Source organism: Chelonoidis abingdonii, chromosome 1 (assembly GCF_003597395.2).
Source record: "Chelonoidis abingdonii isolate Lonesome George chromosome 1, CheloAbing_2.0, whole genome shotgun sequence".
In the NCBI taxonomy this organism is placed as follows: Eukaryota; Metazoa; Chordata; order Testudines; family Testudinidae; genus Chelonoidis; species Chelonoidis abingdonii.
Genome location: NC_133769.1, coordinates 174,713,340 through 174,731,371, shown reverse-complemented (window position 1 = coordinate 174,731,371; position 18,032 = coordinate 174,713,340). Strand labels below are relative to the sequence as shown.

Genomic DNA, 18,032 nt, shown 5'->3' with positions numbered 1-18,032 from the left:
CCGACTGGGGGTGAAAAGCTCCACATTCTATTATTAGTCCAGTGTCTTTATAGTTCTGGTTATTTACTGGAATATATACCTTCATTATTTCTTCTCTCACAGTGAATATTTGTGAAGTTCTTTCATGATAAAATTCTACAGTATAGACATCCTAAATTACGTTGGACAAGATCAGAGTTTCAAAGTTTAAGTCAGAAGGGATTGAAGTTCTGAATACTCTGTAGAGGATAGTGTATCCACAACTTTCTTGATATAAAGTAGACATACTGGATCAGATCCTCTGTTTGTGTAGAAATACAAGGGCTAACCACCAAACATGGTGGTTTTCTATTCATACAGAGCCATGCTGCTGTCTCCAGCAGTCCTAAATAAGGAAGATGACAATGATAGGTGCCCTGCATTTTAATTTTCAATGTTAAGATTCACCAGTATATTTCACACCTGCTTCTTTCTTTATAGAGATTTCACTTTGAGGAAAATCCAGATATTTGTTTTTCTTTTGCCCTAACAACATTCCTCTAGTATCTTGTTAAATGAGAATACATACTTAGAGACACACTTCAGGATAGAGAAAAATAAATGTGATTGATATAGAAATGCTAAGCAAAGAATGCTCATGCAAAGCTTTGCTTGACAATGTAAATGCACATTATTAATTGGTCATATCTTTTATGTTCTTAAAAACATCAGCGATAAAAAAACAAGTTACAGCCGATGCATAAGACATTAAAGCACTAACACTGCTTGGAGAAAAATGGAAAAATGAAAAGGCAGTTATCGGGCTGCTTATTTTCCTGTATATTTGAGAAATGTGTAATACCATCTTATCACCTCTTACAAAACCCTTAAACAGAGATTAATATACCATAGAGACATTTATAATATCAACTCCAGTAGCTGTTATAATCTGAGCAAGCACATACCCATGAACACAAAAAGGAACTTTGTCTTCTAGCTTAACGCTTTGTACCTCCTGTAGAATGGACACTCTGAGTGGCTCTCACTATAAAACATCATACCTGCAGTAATCAATATCTTTAAATACCAAAATAAATCTTAGGGTTAGAATCCTTTCATACTTACAGACTGTGCTACCTGCTTTTGAACCCAGACCTTTCACATGCCACTCATTTTGAAAGGCATTACTCATTTCTACATATTGTGGCAGAGCTCTGACCTTGCCCCCGTGGGTCCTGCACTTCTGGGAAGTTTATTGCTAGCCTCAGTGGCTCACTGTGACCCTCCACGTAGCCCTTCCCGCTTTAGGGCCAGGCTTACAGTCTACTGAGCCCTTTTCATCATAGGCCAGCAAGGAGGTTGGTGAGAGAACTCCTACAGTCTCAGTTATTCCTGGGGGCTTATTTCAGAAGAGTTTAGCCTCCTGTCCTGACAGGGCCTGACTTCCCCTCCCAGGAGATGTTTCTGTAGTGGTGGGTTGAGGGGAACCCGGGCCTGCCCTCTACTCTGGGTTTTGGCCCAGGGACCCTAATGGTAGCAGCTATTGGCAGCCAACCTTTCACTGCCAGAGTTGCTACATTTCCCTGAGCCACTTCCCCACAGGTCTCTTGCTTCTCCCTTCTTCACTCTTACCTTAGGGCTCTCTTACCAATGGGTTGAGGGTGTCTTCCTTAATCAACACTTCAGCCACACTTCCTCTCCCCTGGCTCTCCTCTGCCTGACTGGAGTGAGCCCTTTTTATAGTATCACACTCACTCATGCCCGTCACCCCAATCGGGGTATGGGCCACCAACCACAGATCTCCAGAGTCCTCTATCCTGGGCCATTCGCTCTAGCTGGTTCCAGGTATAGCCCATTTTTTTGCTATCAGCCTGAAGGTCGCGTCGCCAGGTGTTCTGGACGGCCTCTTTTCGCTTGCCTTGGGGGTTCCACCGCAGTGGCCTATCTGGTGATGTTAGTGGCTGCTTGCGTAGTGTATGTCCTATCCAACCCCACCTTCTCCTTCTGATTTCTTCCTCTGCTGGGAGTGATGGGTCTCTCCAAGAGGTGGATGTTACTGATGGTGTCTGGCCAGCGGATGGAAAATCCTTTCTGAGGCAGCTATTAATGAGGTCTGGATCTTCCTGTGGTTGTTTTGGTTGTCCTCCATGTTCAGCTCCATACAGTAGGACTGATTTCACATTGGAGTTGAACAGTCAAATTTTTATTACCAAAGACAGCTCTCTGGAGCTCCAGATGTTCTTGAGCTGTAAAAAGGCTGCTCTTGCCTTACCAATCCTTACTTTGATGTCTGCGTCTGTGCCACCCTGCTGGTCGATGATGCTACCTAGGTATATAGTATCAGCGGGGCCTTAATTAGAGTCAGGTTGTCACATTAGCTTAATCACCTCACCTGACTCTTTGCAGGTTAATTAGTCAGGTGTTCTCATTAGCCTGGAGCAGCCCCTGCTCTGGTCAGTCAGGGAACAGAAAACTGTTAATCCAGTGGCCAGTATATCTGCCTTCGGCTACTCTGCTGTACTCAGTGGCCTGGGTCTATCACAATATCTTTCTGGCATAGGGTTTTATATTTCCACCTATCACTGTAGTATCTGAGTGCCTTCTACCTAAAATCAATAGCAAAGTGCCTCATGGAGGGAACACGGAGACACACGGGAGCACAGCACCTCCCCCTTTTTAGAATCAAAATTCCACTTGGAATAGTGTTGGGGTTGTTTTGGTAGGGGTATAGGAGTGGAGAGAACCATCATTTACGTCCCATAATTACTTACATTCCACAGATCTGTGGTCTTCTTTATTGTTGAAAGTCAGTTACCTCAGTAGTAAAGATTAAAAAAAATCTGTGGATACAGAATTATTTACAACAAACACACAATCACCAGGCCCTTCAAAGTACCTATACGTTTCCCCCAACTTGGGTCATCATTATATATTGGGCCCTATATATGGACCTTGTCAGACTGAGAAGCATGTTTGAACACAGGCCCAGCTAAAGGGCAGGGCAGCCAGAAAACTTAACAAAAAAAAAAAAATTGGGGTCCAAACCCAGGTGGTCAGTGAGGTGAGTAGATGAGAGCAGTGGCTGCATGCTTCCCCTGCTCCCTGTCTCAGCCACTTCTTGCATTCTTGCTTGTATCTGGGAACACAAGGGAGCAAAAAAAAGCAGGAGCTACAAGAGAAAAGCCACCAGCTACTCTCACAGTAGTAGCTATTCTTCCCCTCCTAATATTGTATTTGATTTAGGAGTGGGACCCTGGTAGAATGAATCAGCTCAGGATTGAGGGAGGGAGAGCAGGACCAAGAGCAATGAGTGATGGGATAAAGGAGAGAGAGAAGCCCTCTCCAAGAAGAGAAAAAGGGGAGAATCTCAGGGAGTGAAAGAATGGAGAAGCCCATAGGAATCACCTCTTTACTCCAGGAGAAATTAGGGCAAAACCCTGAGGAACTTCAGGGAGAGAGAAGAGGAACTACCTCCTGAAAATGCCAGAGAAAATTAATCTGTTGTCATCCTGTAAAGAAACAGGAATGGGAAATAGGTCTGTTCTTTTCCCCTAAGTATACCATGGAGGGAATGGGGAAGGAGCCCATCCCTGAAGATGCCTGTGAAGGGCAGCTGACCATTGGACTTCCCACCAAGATGACAAGTGCTGGTTTGGGGAACCTGTTGGCCAAGGACTACTTGGAGATGAAAGGCATGCTGCAGTATGTCTAGTCTGCAATTAACCACCTGCAGCTGGCCAATGCCAAATGACTTGGGCAAAGTGGCTGTTTAACTCCAGTGTAGACATTCAGGCTTGAGGCTGCAGTCTGACTTCTGGAACCCTCCTACCTCACAGGGATCTAGAGCCAGGGCTCCAGCATGAACTGGAATGTCTACACCGCAATTAAACAGCCCTTTAGCCTGAGCATAAGTCAGCTGGCACAGGCCAGTCATGGGTTTTTGATTCCAGTGTAGACATACCCTTGGTTTGGATAAGCATTTAAACATATGGAGACTTATCCAAATGCCAGAACTGATAAGATTCTGATCATTAAGTTTCAAAAAACAAAGTTCACCAGGCCACACACACAGCCTTCAGCAGCTTGGGCCAAGCAGGCCCCAAATACACAGTTTCTTTAATTGTCTCAAGAAATATTTTTAAATGCTGAAAACTACTAAACCATCTACATTTTTTTATTCAAAACCTGCAAAGTCAGATTTATAAGGCCATAGCCACTGGAAGGTTAGAGAGCAGATAACAGAATTTCAAAAGAAGAATTTACATTTCGATTGGTTATTTCTCTCTTTTCTTTGCGGGGGAGGGGACAAAAGGAATGAAAGTTTCGATAAATAGTCCCAGTGGCAGTGATAGATTTTAGTCATTGATGGCAAAAAGCCCCAGAAAGGCTTGAAAATTCTGATAAAGTGACCCAAACCTCTCTGGTCTGCAAGGAGAATTAGAAATCTTGAAGGAACAGGCTTTCCTGTCAGATTGATGCTTGGATTCAGCCAGGAAAAAGTACTGCCAGAGTAGTTCCTTTTGCTGTACATTGGTACATCTGCTTCCAGTACTGGTTGAAACCAAGAACATCCGAACTATGGGGAGTGAAGGCAGAGGATGTCAGGCAGAGATTTTCAGGCAGCTGGATGCTTAACTACCCTTTGTGTCTTGGAAAAACCTCCCCCTTTGCCGATATTTTTTAGATCTTTGGACAAAGATTCAAGTCAGTTATTTTAACCAAATTGGCTTGCTTTCTCTCTAATGCACAGGGCCCTCAGTATATTTAAAATTCATCTTAAATTGTTCTAGAAAGACAAGATAGGACTATGGACATAGAACAGGCTAATGAACATTTAAAAAATAACTACTTAATCCTTCAAACACTTACTGCTAAGCATAGCATTTACTATCAAGTATAATCAAGGGACTGTGTCTGATCGTAAGAGTTTTCAGAATCAAGCATCGTTTTCTTCATGCACAACTAACAAAATGAAATCATGGGTAGTCTACTAATAGCTGTAAAGAAACTGCTTTGATTAGAAAAGAAGTTAGTAGAGGAGGAGATGGTAGTCAGGACTTCTGGATTCTGTTTCAGATTCTTCTGCTGACCCATTAACCTTGAACAAGTCACTGAACCACTTTCTGCCTTAGTTTCCCTATCTGTGAAAAGAAGAAGAATGCCATATTCTTCACAATGGTGTTGCAGGATTAGGTAATGTTTATGAAGTGCTTTTATGTGCCAGCTTATTCTGAGGATCTCAGAGTGAAGCAATTTTATTATAATAGACATGTACATAACCTATAGGATGAGGTTAAGTGCAGAGGACTAAAAGAAAGAGCTTCAATGAACTGTCTTCATGTCCATAAGGTACAGTGTGTGTAAATATATCAAGCTCATGCTTCAGCCACTTAATAAATAGTGGCAACCAAGCCACCATTCTGAGCAGAATGCCTCTAACTTATTAATTCCTTACGGACTAGTTAAGGAGATAAGAAACCTCTGAAGCATGTAAATTCCATTTTAAATGAAAGTGCTTTTAACCCTGCATAGTCATGCCAGGCCCCTGAAGTGCACCCTGCTAGCCCTCGAACGTTGGACAGCATTCTCCCAATTCTGAGGTTCAGCTCAGCACAATTCTTCTTCAGCTAAGGAACGGCTCAAAGAGGCAAAGAGAAGAGTAGGGACAGGGGAAATAACTGCAGTTAGAGTATCACTCTTCAAGTACAAAAAGATTTTAAAAAGCAATGGGTTTTATGATAATGAGGCCACTTTACCTTGAACCATAAGGGACCATACAAGGCCCCTGGCTGTCAAAGTTGACTAGGCACTAGTTTGAAATCTACTCCTGAGAATAGTCATTCTGTTTCTCACGTGTGTTACAGGAGGGAAATTCCAATCATATTTGACAAAACAAAACACAAAACCAACAACCCTGCAGAAAAAAAAGAAGATGGCTCTTTAAGTTCTCTCCTATAACATTTTTAATTAGCAAAGATATCTTTAAAAGACTGAGTTCTCCCTCATGGCCCGGTGTCTCCTTCTGTTTGATCTTGCAGTGAAGTCACATGATGGAGCTTCAAAAGTTACAGAGGATCCGGTTGCATGAACACTCAAAAGTGGCATGTTTGTCTGAACTTTCTCCAAACTATCTGAAACAAGCACTTAGATTGGAATGACTGGGCTGGAATTCTTCCAGGTACATTATTTGCTGTCATCTGTCAAAATGAATGCAGGGTATGTGTAATGGGCACGATTATTTTCTTACTTGCAGCAGTTATATACATCTATAGTTACACTGAGTTCAGTGCAATTACTCCAGATTTTTATAGCAATCGTGAGCAAAACTAGACTTAATATATTGAGAAATACTCACTCTAGTGAGGAAGTGTGTTGCCACATTCAGCACTAGCTGCAAGGGATAGAATCCTTTGGCAGTCTGAACAAGAGGGATTTACAATAGCCTAGCGGTGAGGTTTTGAGGCCCCGAATGGCAGTGGGAAGATTACTGTCCGAGAACAGGGGCAAATACAACACAGGTTATGAACCTGGTAGAAACGAATCCTGATCCTCTGCCAGAGAGCAATACATTCCATCGGCTCCTGCCAATTCCAATTTACCACCAGGAGAGGCCATCAGCTGATTGCTGGAGCGTTGTCCCATCTACTTTTCCAGATTACTCCTTCGTGTGTGTCTATTTTTTGTTATAAGAAGTCTTCACGGTTTAATGGCCACCTTCTAGAACAGAAGTGGTTGTTGAGTTGGAGATTGATCGGGAGATTGGATGTACTCCTACCTAAGGGCAAGCCAATATTACAAGACAAGTTAAATGCCGAATAGCAATTAAACATCTGAGCTTCTGAATAACAGACCAAATGATGAGTACACATGGCTGGCTTTTCCTTTGTGACATGGTGTTCTAGCATCGTGAGGGGGAAATCAGACAAATTACCTGACTTCTGAATTAGCAGCTGCTTTCTAAATACGTTTTCTGAAAGATCAACCTTCTCCTAGCAGGACTTGGGACTACTACTATCAGGCAAAAAGGAATCTGATGCTTTTTAGCATTTTTCTCTTTGATTGAAAACAGTGACGTGCATTCCGAAGAAGCCAACATTTTATATTACAAGGAGACATAATTTAAGAAAAATATAGATAAATACATAGACAGAAGAAGCCCGAGCAAGGGAAATATGTGTATTACATCATGTCAATGTAAAACAGACAATGTAGTTCGTGCTCTCTGCTTAGACAAGGCTGAACAACACTAAAACATAACATTCAAATGTATCTAGTAGAAAAACCTCTACATGTAGTAAAGCTTTTCATGTAGGACTCCCCATGTAGCCTCCTCAGAAAAATAAAAAAGTCATAGTACCCTGTACCTATTGGGTTCCGGGAAGTGGGCAGGCAAAAGCCTAATGCTGAAGGACCCCACCCAGCCTAAGGGGAGGATCTACAGGACCTGGAAACCAAATGATTCCAGGGGACAACAAATGAAATAACAGGGACAGGAGTGCAGTCAAAGGGTCAAAAGTAGGAAGCCTGACAGGGACACCAAGCAGAGAACCCCGGACAGCGTCCACTGCTCCTTGAAGGCATCAAGGGAGCCAGTGGACGCCACCCAGAGGAACTCTGCCCGGATACGTGAATGGACAGAGGATCGGAAACAAACCCCACAGTCACAGGAGTCTCCATCAGCCAGCCTCCTCTCCCTCATAGTACCCTCATAGTACCCTGTAGTAGAGTGGTCACTCCGGTCCTGGATAGGGCTGCAGCTGGGAAAAGGGAGGCTGATGGGGAAAGCAGCCAAAGCTGCGGACAGCTTAATCAGGGCCCAGCTCACCCTTATAAGACAGCAGTGGGCCAGAAGCTAGAACACATTCTCTCTCTAGGGAGCTAGAGAGAGAAGGACCTGGCTGCCTGGGAAGCTGAGGAGGGTACCTAGGGTGGAGCAATGCTGGGGAAGGGCAGAGGAAGCTCCAGCCTAGCAAAGTCCCAGACTGTAGGCCAAGTTAAGGGCCCACAAGTGTACTAGGGATGCAGAGGGGCACCCCAGGAATAGGCAGAGGCAGCAGGTCCTAACCCCCTTGCTGATGATGAGTGGTTTACAGACTGCCATCTGCCCCAGTGAGCGGGGGCTAGACGATGACTGGCAGCAGCCACTGAGGCAAGGTGGGGATAGGGGGTTCCCCTGGGAGGGGAGACCCAGAGACAGTGGGTTATTGCTGGGGGCAGAACCCTGATGTGAAAGGCACCAGGGTCCGGGAGGGACATAGGGGCCAGCTGTAGGCGAGACACCAGTCTGCAGAGGGCACTCTGGGCTGGAAGACCTAATTCCCAGGATGACCAGCAGGAGATGCCAAGCTGGTGAGTCGTTGCCCCGCCACATACCCCAATAATTATTTATCTGTGAGCCTCATCAATATAATGGGCACAATTTTCACGAGTACCTATGTGACTTAGAATCTAAATACTTTTTTCAAAGGTAACGTAGACACTTCAGAGCCTCTGTCTCATAGGAAACTCAATGAGACTAAGGCTCTTAAGTACCAAAGTTACTTTTGAAAATGGGACTTAGGCATTTTTGAAAACATTACCTAATATACATTGGTATTTCATAAAACTATGTAAGGCAAAGTCCCCTGCCCTGAGGAAATTAAACCTCACTCGTATACAATGCAACTGCAATACAGTGCAGACATGGTGAGAGGAGAACAATGTTGGAAACGAAAGAAGACAAAGCAGATTTTACAACCAGGGAAAACTCACAACAGAGAACCCAAAAGCCCCAATAACAAACTTGGAGAGAATAAAATAAACCCCCAATGGAATGTTCACAGCCACAGTGAAACTTGTTGCAGTAGAACCTCAGAGTTAGAGACACCATGGGAGTGGAGGTTGTTCGTAACTCTGAACAAAACGTTATGGTTGTTCTTTCAAAACTCTGCAATTGAACATTGACTTAATACAGCTTTGAAACTTTACTGTGCAGAAGAAAAATTCTGCTTTTAACCATCTTACTTTAAACGAAACAAGCGCAGAAACAGTTTTCTTAACTTGGGAAAGTTTTAAATAAAAGATTTGACTTTATTTTCAGTAATTTACATTTAAAATAGTGCTGTCCTGTGTTTATGTGGGTGGGTGGCTGGGTGGATGTCTGCTGCCTGAGTGCATACTTCTGGTCCCAAATGAGGTGTGTAGTTGAGTGGTCAGTTCATAACTGTGGTGTTTGCAACTGAAGTTCTACTGTATACAAAGTGCTCTCTTCCCATTCTGAATGAGAGGCAAGGGTCTAACAGCTGTTGCTGAATCCACATCATGAAGACTGAAAGCTTACATTTCTACCTCCCAAGACATGACTAACCCTCATTGCCTTCAGTGGGAGATGTGCTACCCTGCCAGGGACAGAATCAAGCCTCAAATACCCACCTTGAACATAGCCACTTCAAATTTATTTTGCTAGTACAATAGAAATGTTTCAGAGCCTCTCTCCTCTGCTGTCCTAAAGATGCTGGAGGATTCTCTGCAGCTTGAGGTCTTCAAACTACAATATGAGGACTTCAATAACTCAGACATAGGTTAGGGATTTGTTACTGGAGTGGGTGGGTGAGATTCTATGGCCTGCATTGTGCAGGCGGTCAGACTAGATCATCATAATGGTCTCTTCTGACCTTAAAGTCTATGAATCTATGAACCTGACTCTCAATCTTCCAGATACAGCCACTGAAAATAACTTCATCTAATTTAATCTGTTTTTCAAACTGTAAAATATTTTCCTCCTTTTCACGTCACAGGCAGAAGCGTAATCTGGTCATACGCCTAACTGGTCCTTAGAATCAAAAAACTCCAGCCAACATTAGCAGCAATTCACAATCAGCACTGTTCTCAACTGCTAGGAAACCCTACATCAACCGACTGCCACAGCAAAGGCAAAGAGAGGTCCTCCCAAGATGCAGGGCTCCAATTAATCTAGAAGCCATTTCAGAAATTAAACAGATACACCGATTCTGCTGTCAATTTCACTAGTGTAAATCTACAGTAACTGCATTGAAGTCAGTTGCCTTAACTGCTGATTTAAACCAGAATAAGTGAGAACAGAATTTGATCCTGACTCTCCAGAGTTCTATGTCAGTTCTCTTGAGAACCTTGAAGTGCCTTTAAACTTCAGGTTACAGATGCAAAAATGTGGGCATTTGGACACACAGTTCCCCACCAACCTGTAGTGTCAAGAGGTGATCTCTTATACAGATGATGAAACCATCCAAATATATACTGACTGGAGTTTTTAAAAAACAAACCTGGATATTGGAAGGGATATAAATCCTCATGCTTGAGAGCATAAGCCAAGCTCTAGCCGAGAGGGTTGAGAAGAAACTTTCCTGTGGATAGGTTATTACTGATTGTTCACCTTGTGGTTTTTTGAAGCAACCAATATTAGTCAGTATCAGACAGACAGAATACTGGACTAGCTGGATCACTTCTCTAATCTGCCATGGTAATTCCTATGTTTATTTTAAATCCTATTGTAGGTAAATGAGATAGGACTGCAAAGAGTGAACTGTGTATGGACACAGTTTCTTTTCTCTAACAGCAGCACTTGAGTTGGTTTCCTTACACCTAGTGGGTATACTGATTGGCATTCAACAAATACACCAGCCAGAATCAGGCAAAAACTACTACATCATTTTTTTAAATGTCTAAATTCAAGATTCCTGTTGAACATACAAATCAAGAAAAAGGAAACCAAATCCCTCTTCAAACTCACCACATGGCACAGGAAGGAGCAGTTGATACTTCAGTGCTCCAGCTCAGCCCCTTGTTTTCCAGAAAGGATTCACACACCCCTTCTGCAGAAAACGGGCACAGGTAATGTTCCCCCAGAGCTCTGTGGGTTGAGGCCCCTTTAACTCCAAAATGGGCTCCAGAGGGTGACTGCTAGTAGGGGGCATCTTTGGAAGACACTGACATAGTACATCTTCCTGGTGACCTGGCCATTTCTTATCCCCCAGTCAGAGCCAAAATGGGGCACCATGGGCTGCACTGGCTCTTACTAGACCCCTCACTGGAAAGGAGTATAGTGTCCTTCAGCTACTGCAACCTGTGAAATTTTGTTGTGGGCTGCTCTCTATCATGGGGCAGCAGGAGCTGGGCAAGACAATGGGTGAATTTATTCACAGACAGATAAAACTAAAAATAAAATAAATACAACAATAAATGCATAAATACCACAAGTAAAGTAGCCATAGCCTGCAATAATGAATTACCCTAGAGAACGCAAACATAGGAATAATAGTCTGGCAATGTAAATTACAGAGAAAATTCTCTGTCCACACCCAAAGAGATTAAAAGGTCAAATTTTGCTCTCATTTATACCAGTGTAAAGCCAGAATAATACCACTGACGGCTCTGGTGTTCATTTGGATTTACACTGGTGTAAAATGATAACAGAATCTAACCCGTGCACTTCAGAAGGGAGAAGGAATTCCATTTCAACTGCTGGGTAAAGAAGGAAAAGCTGTGCTATCCTGGGGAACTCAGTAACACAACTATCCAGTGCAAAGGTTGATGCAAGAGCCTAACAAACTGTGGTTGTTGCAAGGAAAGTCAAGCTACAGACCACATTTGATAAAATAAAAGCACTCCCCAAGATCTTCTCCAGTGTATATGGGGACAGCAGGAGATTTATCCACTGGTTGGTAGTCAATGAGAACTCTTTCCAACACTAAATTAGTAGTTCCAAGGAGATTGTTGCAGATATAACTCTGTACCCTAATATGTTGGCTGGTAAAACCAAAGGATTTTACAATCAGTGAAGGAAAGCCTAAAATGAATTCACCTGCTAGTTTTTGCTGCTGTTGTTGGGGGAGAGGGTTGTATGTGTATGAGATCAATTATTTTTTGTCAGTAACAAAATACAAAAGGAGGAAATTCCAATAATACAGAAGTTAAAGTATCTACAAATGTTTGACAAATTCTGCAAAAATCTCTGATAAATAATCCTACTTTAGAGGTGGTGTGCCGTGTGTATGAGGAGATAGCATGTCTGAAATGTTAACAGCAGAACTTGGTTGGCGGGGAAAGAGATTCCAGCACATTTTGTCCCAATCTTTCTTTTCTCGTTATAATCTGAAAATCTATTCTCCAAATGTGGAATAAATCATACTGGAGAATCTTTGATTTACTGCTAGCTTGTTTATAGGTTATGGCAGCCCCACAGAAAAACAAAGTTTTATAGAAGGAAAAAAATGAAGACTGTATTTGTCATTCAGAAAATTAAGGAACAGGGATAGGAAATGTTTAATATTTATGTGCTATCTTTGATAGCGGCTAACGAGAGAGAGAAAGAAAGAGAATGGGCACATAGTTAAAGCAACTGTCCAAATACAAGGCACCCTATTAAGTCAGAACATCAGAATTACTCATATTAACAACTGGGAGTAATAAATGTAATATTTAACACTCAAGTTATATGTAGGAGTTAGAGCACTAGAAAATACATGAGGAGGGGATAGTATCTCAGCAGGAATAGTGGATGGTGCAGTCACAAGCAAAAAGGAGGTAGTGAAGTATTATTTGAATTACAGCGGTAATACACTGCACAGCTGAGACTGGGCATCCTTGAGTTAGTACATGTTTGTACCGTGCCCAAGAGACATTTTCCCCTGCCCTTAAAAGCTTGCAATCTAAACAGCCAAGATAGACAAACAGTGAGAGGGGAAAGGGAGGCAGATAGAGAAATTTGCCCATGGTCACACAGCCAGTCATTGGCAGAGATAGAAATAAAACCAAAGTTTTCCCTCAGTCCCAATGCACTGTCCAAACCACTAGACCATACTGCCTCTCCAAGCAACTATCATAATCTAAGATTTCTAGGTGAGGGATGGGGTTGGGTGGGGACAGGTTGTGGAACTGCTGGCTTTGGTGGTTTTTGCTTGTCTGGGCTCTGTAAGCTAACTCCTTCACTTCAGAACTAGCCTGTCAAAATGCCCTGAACCCAGATTTCATTGTGCTCCACTGTCACCCACCATTCTGACAGCCATCTGTCTGGTGTCCTTCCCAAAACAGAAAACTGGAATTACATTTCTGCATTCTGGCTCTGACAGCGATGCAGGGGGCCCAGGTCAAAGCCAGAATTCTTCCCGGGGGTTCATAGTACCGCAGCAATTCTGACACCTGCTCAACTGTGTAGTTCTGCTGCAGTGGGTATAGAGGTTTGTGCAGAGAAGCCCAGGGCATGGAGCTGAGGGAGCAGCAAGGGGTTATGGGAAGGAGGGAGATAGGGAAAGAAATGAGGACAGCAGGCAGTTCTGAGGCTAGTGCAGAAAGAAGACAATGTGTGGGTGGGGGGAGGACACGGGAAGTGCTGGGGAGGAGAGTAGGGTTTTCAGTGGGAAGGAGAGGGAAGTTGCACATTGGTGATCAAAACAGAGAATAAAGAGAGGACAGAGTGGATTATCAGGGTAGCAGCAGAGAAAAGAGTGATATGGGGACACCTCCTTGGATGTGCATGAAGAGAGCACTGCAGAAGTACATCAGCTCCCGCTCACGTGCCTGGGACTCCCCTCCAGGACCAGCCCTAGGAGGTCTGCCAGCTGGAGAAGCCAGGGAAACACCCCATTCCTCAATTCTCTGAGGCTGTGGCTACACTTGTGAGTTAGAGCGCATTAAAGCAGCCCCGTGTGCTCTAACTCACAATGTGTCCACACTGGCAAGGCCTGTAGAGTGCTCTGACTCCACAGCTAGAGCGCTCCTGGTAATCCACCTTGGTGAGTGGAATAATGTTTGATGCACCCCAGCTAGAGCACCCCTGGTTTGTTAATGTGTTCTGATCAGCTTCCAGAAGTGTCATTTTGAACTCTACTGCCCTGCCCTCAGGTGACCAACCATCAGACCCACCCTTTAAATTCTCTGGGAATTTTGAAAATCCCCTTCCTGTTTGCTCAGCAAGGCATGGAATGCACTCAGTGAATCTTTGCAAGTGGACATGCCTCCACGCACCAGGCGATCCCCAGTGTGAAGCAATGGTGAGGTGCTGGACCTCATCAATGTTTCGGGGGGTGAGGGGGAAGCTGTCCAGTCCCAGCTGCGCTCCAGCCGCAGAATTACGATATCTTCAGGCAGATATCAAGGGACATGGTGGAAAGGGGCCATGACTGGGACGCACTGCAGTACAGGGTTAAAATGAAGGAGCTGTGGCATGCCTACTGCAAAGCCTGTGAGGCAAACCACCGCTCCGGTGCTGCCCTAATGACCTGCCATTTCTACAAAGAGTTGGATTGGGGGTGACCAAACCTCCACTCCGAGTACCACCATGGAAACTTCAGAGCCCAATCCAACAAGGCAGAGGAGGAGGAGGAAAATGAGAGCAAGGGTACTGAGGAAGAGGAAGACACCTCAGCATTCCTAGATGCATGCAGCCAGGAGCTGTTCTCAAGCCAAGAGGAAGGTAGCCAGTCATGGCGGACAGTGCTTGAGGAAGGACAAACACCAGAGGAAGTGCCTGGTAAGCAGCTTTTATTTTGGGAAGGAAGTTATTTGGGGCAGACTCTTGGGATGAGGAGAGTTAGGGCTGCATGCATGCCTAGATCATAGAATATTGGGGTTGGAAGGGACCTAGACACAGAATAGGATGCTGATGTTCTCTCTCACATTGCTGTAATCAGCCTCAGTGATCTCTTCAAAGGTCTCATCCAGAACTTGGGCAATATGCTTGCACAGAGCCACTGTGGTCCTTGTCCCACTCAGGCTAACATGTCCGCGGCACTGTGCTGTGAGGGGAGACGGGACCAGGGCCGCCCGGGGGGTGGGGGGCAAGAGGGGCAATTTACCCCAGGCCCCACAGGGGCCCCCATGAGAGTTTTTCAGGGCCCCTGGAGCCGGGTCCTTCACTCGCTCCAGGGGTCCTGGAAAACTCTTGCTGGGCTGGGCCCCGGAGCTTCTGTTCCCGGTCTTCGCTGGCGGGGGGGTCCTTCTGCTGCTGGGCGGAAGGACCCCCCACCAGCGAATTATCGCGGAAGCGGGACCTGACGCCGAAGTGCAACCCGGTCTTCGGTGGTAATTCAGCGGCGGGGGGCCCTTCCATTCCGGGACCCGCCACCGAAGTGCCCCGAAGACCCATGGCGGGGGCCCCCCGCCACCGAATTACCACCGAAGAGCGGGCTGCACTTCGGCGGCGGGTCCCACTCCAGCGGTAATTCACCGGCGGGGGGCCTCCACCGCAGGTCTTCGAGGCACTTCGGCAGCGGGTCCCGGAACGGAACGGCCCCCTGCTGCCGAACAGAGCCAGCTCTAGACATTTCGCCACGTGGGGGGTGGCCTGCCGCTTGCCAGTCTCATGGCTCCAATGGACCTCCCACAGGCGTGGCTGCGGAGGGTCCACTGGTCCTGCGGCTCCTGGTCCTGCGGCATGCCTGAGGGAGGTCCACCAGAGCCGCGGGACTAGCAGACCCTGCCTGCAGGAGGTCCACCGGAGCAGCCTGCCACCAACGGCCCCAGGCCCCCGAAATCCTCTGGGCGGCCCTGGGCGGGACAATTGCTGCACACAGGCAAGCTGCATATGGGTCAGGGCAGAAGCAGAATATGGGGACAGTGTTCAGTATAGGGGCCCCCCTGCAGCTGTTGGCTCTCCTCAAGGCACAGAAACCCAGAGGACAGCACAACTGTGAAACAATCAGTCCGCCTTGACCCTGTGCTTACTCACCATTTTGGGGCTCCCGTGGGTTATGTCCGCTCACTTCGGCACAGGCAAATTATGCTATTGTGTAGACTGTGCTTGCCCTTAAGTACAGGGGAATCATTGCTCTGTCTGGTGTGAACAATGTTGGTTCTGTTAAGTGTTGCATTTTGCCTTTACAGATGCAACCTTGCGATCTCAGCCATCTGTGTTCTCACCGGCCGAAAGAGCCCAAAGAATTAGGAAGAGGCCATGTAAAAGCAGAAAAAGACATGCTGTCTGAATTAATGCAGCAGTCCCTTAATGAGAATCTAAAAGTTCAGGAGTGGAGGATCCACCAGCAGAAAGGATCACTGGCACAAAAGCGCAGAGCTCCGGCAGCAAAGCACAGATCAGCTGATAAGCATCATGGAGCACCAAATGGACTCAATCCAGGCACTTATAGCCATGCAGACAGAGCCCTACCGCATCTGCCCCCGCTGCAACCCTTGTCCCAGAACTCTTTCCCTTGTGCCCCATGTCAGCTTCAACCCCCCTTCCTCAACATCCAGATTCTTATCACCACCATCTGCCTCCAGCACCTGTAGCTTCACCACCCGGCCCTTATCCACTGCACTCAACCCCCATCACCATGCATTATAGCCAGCCTGAAGTGCAGCACTCATTGCACAGCACTCCAGACAGGAAGACTAAGTATGAAAACAAGACATATACAAATCGGTGATTGTACCATTCCCCACCCCACCCCCTTGCCCTTTCTGTTTCCCAAGCAGTTGTGTTTCTTTTCAATAAAAAGATTCTTTGGCTTTGAAAACATTCTTTATTATTGCATAGAGTAAAAGATACCTTAGCCCAGGAAAGCAACAGGCACTGCAAGTCAGCGTAGCAAACACAGATTCCTACTAACATTGGAACCACTGCACTTCACTCCCGTGCAGGGCACCAGACATTACTGCTGGTTTTCAGCCTCAAATTGCTCCCTCAACGCATCCCTAATCCTTGCAGCCCTGTACTGGGCCTCTCTACTAGCCCTGCTCTCTGGCTGTGCAAATTCAGCCTCCAGGTGTTGAGCCTCCAAGTTCCATGCCTGAGTCAATCTTTCACCCTTCCCTTCACAAATGTTGTGGAGGGTACAGCACCGAGCTATAACAGCGAGGATGCGGTCATTGGCCAGTTCCAGCTTTCCATACAGAGAGTGCCAGCAGCCCTTTAAATGGCCAAAAGCATACTCCACAGTCGTTCTGCACCGGCTCAGGATGTTGTTTAACCTCTTCTTGCTGCTGTCAAGGCTCCCTGTGTAGGGTTTCATAAGCCACAGCATTAGAGGGTAAACAGGGTCTCCAAGGATCACAATGGATATTTTGACTTCCCCTATGGTGATCTTCTGGTCTGGGAAAAAAGTCCTGGCTTGCAGGTTCCTGAACAGGCCAGTGTTTTGAAAGATGTGTGTGTCATGCACCTTTCCAGGCCAGCCTGCGTTAATGTCAATGAAATTCCCATGGTGATCCACAAATGCCTGGAGAACCATAGAGAAATACCCCTTCCGATTAATGTACTCAGAGGCTAGGTGAGCTGGTGCCAAAATTGGAATGTGTCTCCCATCTATCACCTTCTGCAATTAGGGAAACCCATTTGTGCAAAGCCAGCCACAATGTCATGCATGTTACTCAGAGTCATGGTTCTTCTGAGCAGGATGTGATTAATGGCCCTGCAAATTTGCATTAACACAATTCCAACAGTTGACTTTCCCACTCCAAACTGGTTAGCGACTGATTGGTAGCAGTGTGGAATTGCCAGCTTCCAGATTGTAATAGCCACCCGCTTCTCTACCGTCATGGAAGCTCTCAATCTCATGTCCTAGCACCGCATGTTGGGGGCGAGCTCCTCACACAGTCCCATGAAAGTGGCTTTTCTCATCCGAAAGTTCTGCAGCCACTGCTCGTCATCCCGAGACTTGCAGGACGATGTGACCCCACCACTCAGCGCTTGCTTCCCGAGCCCAAAAGCGGTGTTCCTTGGTGGTGAACATGTCCGTGAATGCCACAAGCAATCTCGTGTCGTATGCATTGCTCGAGTCAATATCATAGTCGGGGTCCTCACTGTCAGTTTGGATCTTAAGGAGTAACTCAACTGCCAAACGTGACGTGCTGGTGAGACTCGTCAGCATATTTCTCAGCAGTTCAGGCTCCATTCCTGCAGACCAAAAGGAAAGATAGTGAGCAGTACAAAAAACATTGAAAGATGGTGCCAAGTGTGCACAGAAGCAGAGGGATTGCTGGGATGCAAACTGATGCATCACAAGGCCTTGGAACAGAACCCAGAATGCCCGGCACCTGTCCCCACTTCCCATGAGCCACAGTGCCAGAATGGGAAAAGGTACTCTGTGGGATAGCTGCCCATAATGCACCACTCCCAATGC

At 45.8% G+C, this 18,032-nt stretch overlaps 1 protein-coding gene across 1 annotated transcript in view; it reads right to left on the bottom strand.

The window, feature by feature from the left end:
* Positions 1-16,425: 16,425 nt before the first annotated feature.
* NSUN3 (NOP2/Sun RNA methyltransferase 3) overlaps positions 16,426-18,032 on the bottom strand; it is a 75,028-nt gene continuing 73,421 nt past the window's right edge. The window contains exon 6 of the mRNA XM_075072794.1: positions 16,426-17,806. Coding sequence (XP_074928895.1) covers positions 17,794-17,806 — 13 coding nt within the window. The 3' untranslated portion in view covers positions 16,426-17,793. The remainder of the gene's footprint in view (positions 17,807-18,032) is intronic.